The 13901-nt window shown below is 40.7% G+C and overlaps 1 protein-coding gene across 1 annotated transcript in view; it reads left to right on the forward strand.

Annotated features, from left to right (window-relative positions):
- The first annotated feature begins 1704 nt into the window (after positions 1-1704).
- The window catches only part of stxbp1b (syntaxin binding protein 1b), a 48906-nt gene continuing 36709 nt past the window's right edge, over positions 1705-13901 (forward strand). Inside the window, exons 1-3 of the mRNA XM_086313190.1 lie at positions 1705-1837; positions 12876-12925; positions 13047-13128. Coding sequence (XP_086169316.1) covers positions 1801-1837; positions 12876-12925; positions 13047-13128 — 169 coding nt within the window. The 5' untranslated portion in view covers positions 1705-1800. The remainder of the gene's footprint in view (positions 1838-12875; positions 12926-13046; positions 13129-13901) is intronic.

Genomic DNA, 13901 nt, shown 5'->3' on the forward strand with positions numbered 1-13901 from the left:
AAAAGAAATAATAATAATAACAAAGGTCAACCAAATGGACCAATATGGCAAGGCTGTGATGATCCACTTGGTAAAGTAAATCAGTTGGGCATCTTTCTTGGCCGTCAGACAATAATTCTGATGGCTAAAGATCCAAACGGGACAGGCAAAAAAACCAAATTGATAAAACGTGTAAAAGGAAGATGTCCAGCGATAAAACAGACAGGCTTTCCTTCTTTCCTTCTTACACAAGAAATATCTTGTAACTCACCAATCTCATGGACTCACGCTCAAAGAAACCACATAAACTTCCCCTAAGCAAACGAATGTGTACACTTGTGTCTGCATTCATATTTTGTTAAATGCGAACAAAATGATGGCAGAAGCGCTGCCAAGTGTCTGCACAGACAGAGAGGCTTCAGTTAAGAGGGAAGAAAAAGAATCTGTGTTCACGTTCAATACTTGAATTTTAAAAAGCAAACAAAACATTTTCAGAAACATTTGTGGATGTTTGTTTGTTTGTTTGTTTGTGTTACTTGAACACTAAAGTGGCCCTCCAATGAGACGACAGTGCCAGCAGCGGCCCACAGCTCATTTGACCCCTGATTTTAGACTATATTTTTCACTACACCAACAATTGATAAATATCTTCTACAAACACGTTTCGAAAAATCTGAGACAACATAACAGCGATACTGGAAAAGCTACATTACTGAAGGTGAGTGAAACATTTGGTTCAGGTTGGTTAGCACAGTAGAAAATTTACAAATAAAAACAAAACAAATAAACAATAAAGAGTGTCGTAAAAGGATTTGTTTTTCAAAATAAAACATTTTACTCTCCTCTGTCCTTCTGGCTCACATTTGTGGATATTTGAACTCACAAGTTAAATGTATATTCTGCAGCATCTCTACTATTCCGCGTAACTCTGCACTGAGTACGCGTGAGAGCGTTGACTTGTCTTCTGCTGCCCTCGCGTGGACACCAAACAGCGTCTAAGTGCGCCATCATACCATAATCATCTCAGTAACTCTTGATGTACATTAGATATAAACTCACATTATATATACCTAATACTGATTTATTATCCCCGATCCATTATTTCATTTTCATGTAAGGGCTCATAATCGAGGCGCGGACGAGGCTTTCCAGAGTTTCAAAATAAAAGTACTTAAATTTCAGTCTGTGGGAAATTGACAATTTAGGGACAAAACTTGACCTGATAATCTAGATTTTTTACATCCACAAGTAAAACACCTACTTTACATTTTTCATAATAACAATAATAATGATAATAATAATAATATATTGCCTGGTTTGCAATATAGCCCCTTTAAGTCAAAAGTGTCCAAACAGATTACACTTATGTTGCAGTTCAGTGCAGCGAACTTCAGCGTTTTCTGCTCATCACATCTTTTTGACCATTTTCATGTTAGTTTCACTCCTGTAAGCTATTTGGTGGAGCAAACTAGAGCTTACAGGATATCACATTTTCAGTTTACTTTATTCTACCTATTCCAAAATCTAGGATGAAGGAGGAGTTGTTGATATGTATTAGTTGACTTACTTTAGAACACTTGCTATTCAGTATTTTGTTAAAGGGAAACCAGGAAACCAGCTCGCCTGCATGATTTGACTTGAAACCTCAGGAGAGGTTCTCTCTCTCCCGTTTAGCCTGTTTTGCTATGCTCGCCTAACTGGAGGCTTTTATTTTGAATTTAACTGGAACGACTGGGTGTTACTTACTATGATGAGCTTTACAGTAGTAATAGCTCCACTCGGTTTTCTTTGGAGAGCAGGACGCGCACTGACGGGATCATCATGGCACCGCTGGGACTAAAAGCCATTGTTGGAGAAAGTAAAAAATTTTTTATTCTTATTTAATTCTTATTTTTATTCTGATTGTTGTTGTAACGTGGGGCCGAGCTGCTCCTTACTTTTTATTAATGAAATGTTGGTGCGCTAAGACGCACGGAATCACTGGAGCAAAGCATCTGCTCATAACATCTGAAGTGTCGCAGGCAGTGAATTAATTGCACTATTCGCTGGTGTTCTGCTAAATTCTGCCGTTATTGCCCGTTATTGTGTTGTCAGTGTAAAAGCATGGAGCCCAGGTCCGATGTAAATCCGGTCGCGCTAATCTTTGTGCGGATTAAATGCTTTGACATAATTCTCTGGGGAAGACCAGAGGTGGAGGAGGACAGATCCGACTCTGGCTGCCTCAATAACCGAAGAAGCCTTAGTTTATACTGCCTTTACTATCCCAGACCTGTTTCTTCCCCTCGTGCATTGATTCCACGGTAGTTGTGAGCACAGTTTGGTAATTCCAAACTGTGCTCACTGATTTTCGATTTGTGTTAGTTGCGCTTAATAAATCGCACCAGCGCATCTTTAGACTTCCAAAAACAGCACGCACCCAAACGGCTAAAGGGAGGTTCAGTGAACTTGGCAGTGATGCGCCTTCACTAACTCATTGAGTAACCATATTAATAAAACTGGTTACAACCTATCAAGCCTTTGGATAGTGACTGTGCAAGTTATTGAAATACTGTCACAATTTAAATACATGTTAGCAGTGACATGGCCGTACACGGACAGGAAAGGTCTGACATTTACTCTAGACCAGTATAACAGCTCTATGCAGATCATATTTCCATTTAAAGACAGAGATTTAGGCTATTTAAAGGATGTTGAAGAAATTCATCAAAGAAAATCAAAAATCAGACAGTTGCTGTCAAACAGTCGTATTGTTTAGATTGTGATGGAAATGAGACAGCTATGCTGGAAAACAACCGAAAATCAAGTGTTATTTAAAAACAAAATCACAAGGTAACAATCGCTCAGAAAAATACTAATGCAATACTGTAAAGTACTTAAATCCTAAGAAAAGTCGTTGGATGAAAGCACAGGTGTAGGCGTCACGATATTTACGACACAAAGACTCGTCCCCTGCTCTCATGAGCATCCCCTGAAAATCGTCTATGTCGAGTTTCATTGGGTGGAAATTTCATGTTTTAAACCTTGAAATCTATGCAGAGAATTAGACAGCTGTAAGCATGTAACGCTCACAGCTGCCTTGGTTGAGGATCCTCAGAGAAAATAATGGTAACATTCAGCTGCACACATGCTTCAACAGAAGAAAACAAAGTATTCACATTACAGTGCATTCATGCTCTCATCTGAGAATGCGTCGTGATCACAGAGACTGTCTGCGAGTCCAGAAACTTCCAGGTGAATCTGAGCAGTGAAGGGTCACATCAGAATGAATGATAGTGAGGCTGTGATGTCAGAGGGAGTGCCCAACAGGTTATCTGTCTGCAGACCAAAGTCATGACCATAGATGAGGGATTTAGTTTATGTTGCCCAAACATCAAAACGTTGTCTCTCATGAACACACTGTACAACATGATGACAGTGTTTGTCAGGAAAGAGAATAGTGAATAGGAGAGCTAGAACTGAAGCAACAGCCGACTGTGCCTGCTGCCCGTCAGGCGGTGCTCCATTCTTCCACAGGCACTTACACCTAATCCAGCGGACTAATCGGATAAACAGGACTATTCACTGACTTCACTGTAGTGTGTCTCTGACAATAGCTTTTCTCGTCATGTAGCTTGGTCTACCTGATAAAGGTGTATCGGCTCATTGAGGTGTTGTGTCACAAATAATGTGCCTAAATCGATCATTTACAGTTATTGTAAATTCCTGCATGAGATGGCTGGCCTCACTGTGTGACTGTCATGTCACTGCAATGTGCTTATGTCAGCTGAACAGCAGCTCTTCAAGCTTAACGATACCTTTTGGAGGAACATGATATGTAGACTTATTTTGGAGAGCAAGTGTTTGTGTTTATCAGTGTGTGTGTGTGTGTGTGTGTGTGTGCGCACACTGATGCAGCCATGTATGCTGCTTTCCTGTGATGTCACGTCCGCTGACACAGAAATAGCTGTGGGCAGTAGGGAGTAGTGGATGGGGTAAGAGGATTGGGAGCAGATTAGAGGCAACAATTGCAGTGGGCCTGTCTCTCAGTCTCTCCGTGCTCATTCTCACATCCTGGACATGTGCTTAAATCCCCAATAAGGGAAACCTTGACACATTTTAACAGAATATTGGGAAATACTAGATTTGCTCTGCTTAAAAAACAATAAAAGAAAAAAGAATGAACTAATATCTTTTAGAAATGTCTCTTTGTGTTACTCTGTCTCTGTGAAAACAGTATTTTTTCCCTTCCTAGTTCTCTAGTGTTTTGCAAATTCTTCATAACGAAATGTTTTAAATTGTCAAACATTAGATTTTAATACCAGACAAAAACAAACTGGGCAAAGAAGAAAACTAAACTTTAACAGAACCTGAATCCAAAGATTAACAAACATACAAAACTAGAAAGACTATTGAACTCAAACCACGACAGCTGCGCCAGAAGCTTGGACGCTTATGATTCACCAAATGTAACCAGTCGTTCTTCAGCCCGTGTCATTGGTCTGCAAATATGGAAATAACTTTGAAGTCTAATCAGTGTATTGTTCATACATGTTGCACTGCTATTATTTTCTATTTTATGGTTAAATTGTTATAATTTGTAATTAAAATTAGACACAAGCTCTGAAAAAGGATTTATGTTACAAATTTGACATCCACACAGCCAAACATGTAAAATCACTGACGTCAGTTCAGTGCTTACATTTCTGTGGGAGATCTCCTGAGCTGTGACCATTGTGAAAGTTCAAGTATCAAACCTGATTCAAACAGAAGATTCGCTGTTATGCATCTATCGGCGTAAGTGTTTGCATGATAATCAAAATGCTGTTTGAATGTGGCTTAGAGCAAAATGTGCTTTGACTGCTCAGAGTTGAAAAGTCCAATAAAAGTATCCAAAGTACATTAACCAATCAGGTGAGGGGACAGGTGGCTGCACACATGTCAGCAGCATCCTCGCAGTGAATGCACCAAGGTGAAATAATAAGCTTTGCTGCAATTTGGCAAAGTCTGGTGTCAAATGAATAGTTTCTGATTTATACCTGCTACAAGAGTATTAAAAATCTTCTGACCGAGAGCAAAATAAAAGCATCTGTGATGCCTGAATAGAACTAAAATTCAGCATTGAATGGCTCCTCGCATTATTCCTGAGGTGGCAGCAGCACGTCTGTGACCATGTTTGTGTGTTTCTCAAAGATGAGATTAGAGTGGAAAATTACCCCCAACTGATTTTACATGTGTACATAAAAGACCTGTAGAGGACTTGATGCCCGATGTAGCTTTTCTGAACCAATAATAACAGTTTTTGTTTCATCTTAGTTTAACTTCAGGACCTTTGCACACATCTGTTAGACAGTGTATAGAGTGGGAAAGGTTTGCTCAATCAGTGGCTCTCACTGGAATGCAGAGCTGCCATCAGCACAGCAGTCTTATTAAATGTCATATGCCAGTATAATGTGACCTAGTGGTAGCATATACAGTGTAGACCTTTGGGGGACTCCGCTGCATAATATGGAAAAACATACAAAATATGATTTAAACGACTGCAGAGCTGTCGTAGATATACCAACCCAGTGCTACAGCCTCACTATGAAACTGTAATGATCCACTATATTAAATGCTACACTTGGGTCACATAGTACAAGAACAGAACATTCATCAGTATTGCTGCAACACAGTGAGCTATGATATCACCCTAACAAGCACAGTCTCAGGACTGTCCAAACCCTGACTGAGATGTTGTTCTGACTGCATGTTTCAGAAGGCTGAAGACAGTTATAATAGATAAGATAAGATAAGATAAGATAAGATAAGCTTTCTTAGTCCCACACGTGGGAAATTTGTTTTGTCACAGCAGGAAGTGGACAGTGCAAAAGTTATATAGCAAAAATTAGAATACAATAAGAATAATAGACTGTACACAACTGTACAGAAGAGAATAGAATAAAATAAAATACAATATACAGTAGAATAAAATAGAATAAAATATACAATAGGATAAAAATAGAATACAAATTCTATATACAACTGAGTAAAAATACAACTGAGGTCACTTTTATAGCATGTGGACTGTAATCGTAGCAGCCAAGGATGAAAACATCACTGAGAAGTTATGGGAAAATATTATCAATAAAACAAGCAAGAGTTAGAATTTTTTATTTGATTTGATTCATTTTATTCTTTAAAAAAGTTTAGAAACTTTAATCTTAACGTGATCATCAAAGCTTTCATCTCTTGGTGATGTATATGATGATGATTCATCTTCATCCATCCAGTTCCAGTCTGCAGGATTGTCTTTTAAGAATGTGAATGTCTTTATTGATCCAGGCCACCAACAAGCACCACATTTCTTCTTTACCTTAAAAGCTGCAGGAACCTAGAGTGGACATGCAAAGAAGGTTAAAATGATTCTCTAGTCTTTCCTGTCTGAGATAGAAGGAACATTTCTGAAAACGCTCCTGCTTGTTTACTTGGAAACATGATATCAAAGAAAATACCTAATTGTTCTGATACAAATAAATACATTTAATATGAACTCATTAACACTGAAGAATGTCCACAGTTATGTGTAAGCCCAGTAACATGCTTTATAAAATCATGTTAATTTATTATACCGAGGTGTCAACATTAAGATTAAAATCCCCAGCTGCTCAATCACGTTGGCAGCTGCTAAAATAAAACCAATTCTGTCACAGCAGCACTTTGAGACAGTGATCCAGGCCTTTGTTAGCACTCAGCTGGACTGCTGGACTTTATAAAGGTTACTCGTCTACAGAGGAGGCAAAATGCTGCAGCTCGTCTTGTAACTGGAACTCGAAAGTTTGAGCACATTTCTCCTATTTCAGCTCCACGTCACTGGCTGCCCATTCCTTTTAGGATTCATTTTAAAATTCATTTATTTGCTTTTAAAGCTCTCCATGGCCTCGCCCCATGTTATCTCTCTGAGCTGCTACAGCCTCATACACCCGCTCTGTCAGGTCAGCTGATCAGCTGCTCCTGCATGTACCCAGGACTGGGCGTAAACTTAGAGGAGATCCTGCTTTTGCTGTAGCAGCTGCCAAACTGTGGAACGAGCTGCCTTTAGAGATCAGACGGCTTCTTCTCTGCCTGTTTTTAAATCACTCCTGAAAACCCAGCTCTTCACCCTGACCTTTGACACCACGTGAGATGTTGGTGTTTAGTTTAGTTTAGTTGATTCTATGTTGGTCTGTTTTAATTTTAATTCATTATGTGTTTTATTTATTTATTTATTTTTTATTTTATTCTATTGTCTTATTTACTGTACCACACTTTCATGCTGTGCTGGCTATTTTAAAGCTCTTCATAAATAAAGCACTTTATAAAGTGCTTGGATTACTTAAAAGAAACAAAGAAGGTAAGAAAACAACAAACAGATGGTGTCAGTAAGAGCGGTCTCTCTGCTGTGACACCAGCAATGCTTTTGTTTTGCCAACATGCAGAGATAGATTATTGTCCTTGCACCAAAGTGCCAGCTGTTGCACCTCCTCTCTGTAAGCAGCAGCATCATCATCGTCCCAGCGCTCTGGTGTCATCTGCAAACTTGATAATGTAGTTTTTGTTGGAGCTGGAGGTGCATTTGTGGGTCAGCAGCGTGAAGAGTAGCGGTCTCAGCACACGTGCCTGCAGGGTGGGAGGGGGCCGTGCTCAGTGTGATGGTGTTGGATTCCAACCTGTGCTCTCTGGGGTCTATCAGTGAGGTCCAGGATCCAGTTGCAGTGGAGCAGGGCAGGCTTGCTGATCAGCTGTTGGTGAATGATGGTGTTGAATGCTGAGCTGAAATCAGTGAACAGCATTCTTACGTGGGCGTTACGTTGATCCAGGTGTGACAGGGCCAGGTGGAGTGCCAGTGAGATCGCATCGTCTGTTGATTTGCTTTGACTTCATGATGATTGGAGTAAGTATTAGTGGGCGGCAGCCTTTGAGCTCCGAGGCTGCAGCTGTCTGTGACACAGCAGCTTGGCTCAGGGCAGCGGTTCTTAAAGAGTTCTGACAGGTGGGGCGCAAGTTATCGTGAGGATTGGGAGGAGTTAAAATGGAAAAAATGGAACGCCACAAGGAAGCATAGTTAGCCCGTTATTGTTTTCACTGCTGATAAATGATGTGTTTAAGAACATAGAGGGTGGAACGGGGTTTTCACTTTCTTCAGACGATGGGGCGATGTGGGCAAGAGGACGACGGTTAGACTTTTTGGTAAAGAAAGTACAGGCGGCAATCACAGCTCATATAAATGGGGGTTTAAACTCTCAGCTGATAAGACTAAATAATGTTTTTACGAGAAAAAGAGTTGGTGTTGACATCAGGGTCAGATTATATGGACAAGCATTACAAAGGGTAAAACAATTTAAGTTTTTGGGGTTGTGGTTTGATGAAAGGGTGACATGGACTGTACATATTCAGAAAATAATAGACGGATGCAAGAAAGTGTTAAATATAATGAGGTGCTTAGTGGGAACTGACTGTGGGGCTGATAGGAAATCTTTAAAAGCTTTATATACTGGGTTGATTAGGTCAGTATTGGATTATGGGTGTGTAGTATATAATTCTGCTGCCAGAACAAGTCTTCGTAAGTTGGATAGTATCCAATATCAGGCGCTAAGACTCTGCACAGGTGCATTCAAAACAACATCTGCAGCAGCTGTACAGGTAGAAATGGGGGAAATGCCATTACAAACAAGAAGAGAGCAACTGACACTGACTTACTGGGCAAGTTTACAAGGACGTGGTCAAGATCATCCGACAAAAACTGTTTTCCAACCGTGCTGGGAAAAAGAGAAAACACAATTGAAGAGCTTTGGGTCTCTTAAATTCACATACAGTGCAGGAATATATTAATCAGTATTATAGTCAAAATCTACACAGATGCATCAAAGAATACAGCCAACCAAAGCGGGATAGCATTTATACTTCCTGAGTTTAATATCAAGGTGGGGAAAAGGATCAGTGACGATTTATCAGTGTGCACAGGAGAAATGGTTTCATTATTGTTAGCAGTCCAGTGGATTGAAGAAACAAAACCACTAAGATCTGTGATATGTTCAGACTCGAGCTCATCACTGGCCGGTCTGCAAGACAGTCACTCAGACTGCAGACTGACATTCTGATAGAGATCCAGCAAACATTGTTCAGACTTGTTATGATGGGGCTTATGGTCACATTCTTATAGATACCAGCGCATCATGGAGTTAAAGGAAATGAAACAGACTGGACAGCAAAAGTCGCAACGAGGAGACCGATGGTAGATATTAGTGTGAGTAGGACGGAGCTCAAGAGTAGAATACGATACAAAATGAAGGAAAGGTGGCAGAAGCAATGGGAGGAGGAGAGGAAAGGGCAATGGTTTTATAAAATCCAAAGGAAAGTGGGGGAAATGAGAAGTACAGGCCGAAACAGGAGAGAGGAGACGATTATATCTCGACTGAGATTCGGACACACTGGTTTAAATAGCACATTGTTTTTAACAGGTAAACACTGTACAGGGGAGTGTGGCTGGAGCAGGGAACAGGAAACAATAGAACATGTTTCCTTGAATTGTCAGAGGTTTGATATTGAAAGGAGACAACTGCTCAAAAAGCTGGACGATATGGACGTGAAGTTGGACTTGATTGATTTGTTTCGCACGACCTCTGTAAGTGAAAGTTATCGGGCTGTATTTTGGTTTTTAAGGCAGACCCATTTGTTCGAGAGAATTTGAAATTTTTTTTTTGTCACCATCACGCCCTGCCGCAGCTCTGCCGTCAAAAACAGGCTCCCTGCAGCCACTAACAGTGAGTAGTATTAAACTCTCACTAAATTATATATTTTTCATCTCTGCTCACCAGTTTCTGGATCTTTTGTTTTTATAAGACTAAGACTGAACTTTATTTTTCCATGTTTGGCGATGTTCACATTCTGTTTAACTTGTTGCTTTTTTGAAGAAGTGCTGCAGACGAATGAAGCAGTCGAGTGACAAAAGTTAGTTGCTTGAAATGAAAGTTGTTTGTTTAAAACAAAAATTACTGACGGATTCAGTGAATCCTTCGGGGGGATAATATTTCTGCCATGTGAGGAATGATGTAAAAAGACTGAGAACCACTGGTTCAGGGAGATGTTGAAGACGTCTGCTCGGACGTCAGTCAGCTGACGATGAGGCGGCCTACATGGATGAAGTGAAGAATCTGGCATCGTGGTGCCAGGACAACCACCTCCAGCTGAACGTCAGCAAGACCAAGGAGCTGGTGGTGGACTTCAGAAGGGGTCAGCACAGAGACTACAAGCCCATCATCATCAATGGAGCTCCAGTGGAGAGGGTGCAGTCCTTCAAGTATCTTGGTGTCCACATCTCCTCAGACCTGACATGGGCTGCCCACATTCAGGTCCAGACCAAAAAGGCTAGGCAGCGCCTGTATCACCTACGACAACTGAGGAAGCTCAGGGTCTCTCCAAAGATCCTCAGGATTTTCTATACAGGCGCTGTGGAGAGCATCCTCACACAGAACATGACATCGTGGTTTGGGAACAGCTGTGTGAAGGACCAAAAAGCTCTCCAGAGAGTGATCCGTACAGCAGAACGCTGCTGCAGGATTGCTCTCCCCCCGCTTCAGGACACCTACACCAGGAGATGCCGGACTAGAGCAGCGCAGATACTGAAGGACCCGTCCCATCCTGGCAACAAACTGTTCCAACTTCTGCAATCTGGTAGAAGGTTCCTCATCTTCCGGGCAAGGACAGAAAGACTCAAGAGGAGCTTCTATCCCCAAGCCATCCGTGCCCTAAACACACACACCCGCCCTCTCACATCATCTATAATTGACTGAGACAGGACTCTTCCAGACACTAAACCAAGGCACAATGTACATTTCAATTCCTTTAATTTTAAATATGTTTATATTGTCTATCCTGTAAAATAGTCAGATGTCTATTCATATTAATGTACAGAATTCACCTGCTTGCTGCTACTACTGCACATTCACCCAGTGTATATACTATATGTATGTATATATATATATATAATGTTCTTCCTCTACCCCCCCCCCCCCCCCCCCCCCAATTTTTGCACATGTCGAGGAGCGTGTCAGGCTACATTTCACTGTGTGTTATACTTGTATAACTATGCATGTGACAAATAAAGAACCTTGAACCTTGAACCTTGATCAGCACAGGCTGTGAGGACAGTATATTGTCTGGTGCAGCAGCTTGTGGGGTGACTTTAGCGAGACTCCTTCTCACATCGTGGACAGGGACAGCACTCGTTTGTCTGGCGAGGGGTGGTTTTCTGTGCTGGCTCCTTGTTTTGAGTCTCAAACCTGGCGTAGAATGAATTAAGTGCTTCTGGCAGAGAGGCGGGGCCTTGTAATGATGGCTTGGATGTCTTGCCACATTCGCTGAGAATCTCTTGAGCAGGCGAAGTAATCACTGACTTTCTTTGAGCACTCAGGCTTTGTTAGCTTGATGCCCCAGCACAGATCGGGTCTTGTCAGTCTGAGCGCTGCCTCGTCGTTGGCCTTGAAGGCACCAACCCATGCTTTCAGTAGTTCTTGAACGCCTGCAGTAAAGCATGGCTTCTGGTTAGTGCATGTTGTGACAGTTTTGATGATGGTGGCATCTCCAATGCATATGTCACTGTCTCAGCATACTCATTTATGTCTATGTGATGTTCAGTGGTCGCCGCTTCTCTGAAGACGCTCAAAACTGTAACTACACTGCACTCTCCAGATTTTATTTTACATTTCTGTTATAAGACCAAACTTAGCCAAGGTGGACAGAAGTCACAATTAGAGCAGGGCGATATGGCCAAAAATATTTATCACGATATAGATTTGAAAATTTGCGATAACGATATAACTGACGATATAATTGATGTGAGACAAAATGCAACTCCACAACTTTGCTAGCGTTTACAGCATCCTGCCATGCGACTGTATTTGTCTCTAACCCTCAGGAACCTTCACATTAACTTTTATCGAGTGGAAAAGTGTTAGCTTAAATCCTGCAGCTTCACTGTTTATGTTATGCTAACATAGCTGTGTCGCTAGCGATCACATAGCACATCATTATATAGCAGCTAGCCCAACTTCAGTAACCCTACAAACGTCACTGCTGTTTAGTTTCCTGTCTTCATTTATGTTGGAAGTGACAGCAGAGCTGTACATTTGAATTTTTTCAGAAATCTCTCAGTCAGAACATGCTATATCATGTTTAGGTAACTAGCGAAACTAGCGAGCTAACTTCCGTTAACCACCTGCTAACTTCTAACTCCGTTAAATGTAATAAATTCTGTTTTCATGGATGCCTGGATGCTAAACTTCATAGTTACACCTGGTAAAGCAGCAACGCTGATCGTTTTATTAAAGATGAAAGAATTTAGACAGTTTTTAACTCTCAGTGACGCTGCAGTGTTCGTTTGACTTTGGGACTGACGGACAAACACCAAACCACTTCCACATCACTGAAGTGGCTCCATTTTTACAAACCTATTCTGGTTCATCCGTTTCACTCAACGATCCGCTTTCGCCATTCTCATTCTCCGTTGCCGCTATGCTTTTTCGGCCATGTGCGTATGAAAACAAAGGCACTGCACATGCGGGTTTTACCCATATTCTAACGCGATATTTCATTTTCTTATCGTTGCCTAACATTGTACCGGTATTACCCTGAACGGTATGATATGGCCCAGTCACAATGGAATTGTAGGTTGGAAATTTTCAATTTCAGTTCAGCTGTTTTTTTTTTTATTTAGCAACAACAGCCGAACACTTAATAAACTGGACGAGGCAGCAGATTTTCTAGGTTTGCACAAACTAGTCTGTTAGTTATTAAGACTGGAATATCAAAAATGGGCAACTGGCAGATTTATGACCTGATGTGTGAAAATGCTCTAACTCTTGATTGAACTGTACAATATACACAAAATGTTTTGTTTACAGAGATAATGAACAACGTCATCAAGAAGGCAAGAGAAAAAGGAAAATGGAAGGTAATTGTCATTAACATCATTATTCATACGAAGTTGGATATCTGTGATTCAAAGATAAACAAAGACATTCATTAAGTATCAGATATAGTAGTTTCCTTTGCTATGTGTGATTTTATTATAGGTTTTGGTGGTGGACAAGCTGAGCATGAGGATGGTGTCCTCCTGCTGTAAGATGACAGACATCATGTCTGAGGGAATCACTAGTAAGTACTACCAACCCAGCCACACCCAGCTCACTTGTATGGAAGCCCGTTTCCGCCACAAAAAAAAAAAAAAAGGATCCATAACTCAAAATTTCGAGTTATTTTCTCGAAATTCTGAGTTATTTTCTCAAAATTCCAATTTATTAACTCAAGATTTTGAGAAAAGTAACTCGAAATTTCGAGTTAGCGCTGCCAATCAGTAATCTACGTGAATGACGTCATTTCCTCGTTACCCGGAAGCTGAAGCCTCAGCTACAAATGCTACAGCTAAGCTGCCGGTATTACATCCAGTCGTGAATGCACAGATTGCTGAGTGTTTTCAGCCTGGCTTCACAAATGATGAAATCCCTGTGTTATTAGCTGAATCACATGGTGTTGCTATCAGCAAACGTACTCGCGAAAGCGCCAATTTGTTGGGATCCGTTTTTGAGTGTGCGTTCCTCTGCGCCATATGCTTCCGGGTAACAAGAAAGCGACCTCATTCACGTATATTTTTGATTGGCAGAGCTAACTCGAAATTTTGAGAAAAGTAACTCGAAATTTTGAGTTATGGATACTAGCTGTTTTGTTTTTATTTAGTGACGGAAACGGGCTTCCATACACTTGACCTGTAGCTGTGTAGTTAGTTTAATCTGTTTTAAATAAATCAAATTTAACTCTAATTTCTAATTAAGTTAAATGTATCCAACAGTGTTTACAGTGTGAAAATATTTCTATATTTATTTATTTTTTTGCAAGGTAATTGAAATATTAGAAAAGGATAAGATCAGCTG

The sequence above is a fragment of the Aulonocara sp. 'chitande type north' Nkhata Bay genome, linkage group LG12 (genome assembly GCF_057382095.1).
Source record: "Aulonocara sp. 'chitande type north' Nkhata Bay isolate Kocher_YH1m ecotype deep benthic linkage group LG12, A_spYH_male_GT1.1, whole genome shotgun sequence".
Lineage (NCBI taxonomy): Eukaryota > Metazoa > Chordata > Actinopteri > Cichliformes > Cichlidae > Aulonocara > Aulonocara sp. 'chitande type north' Nkhata Bay.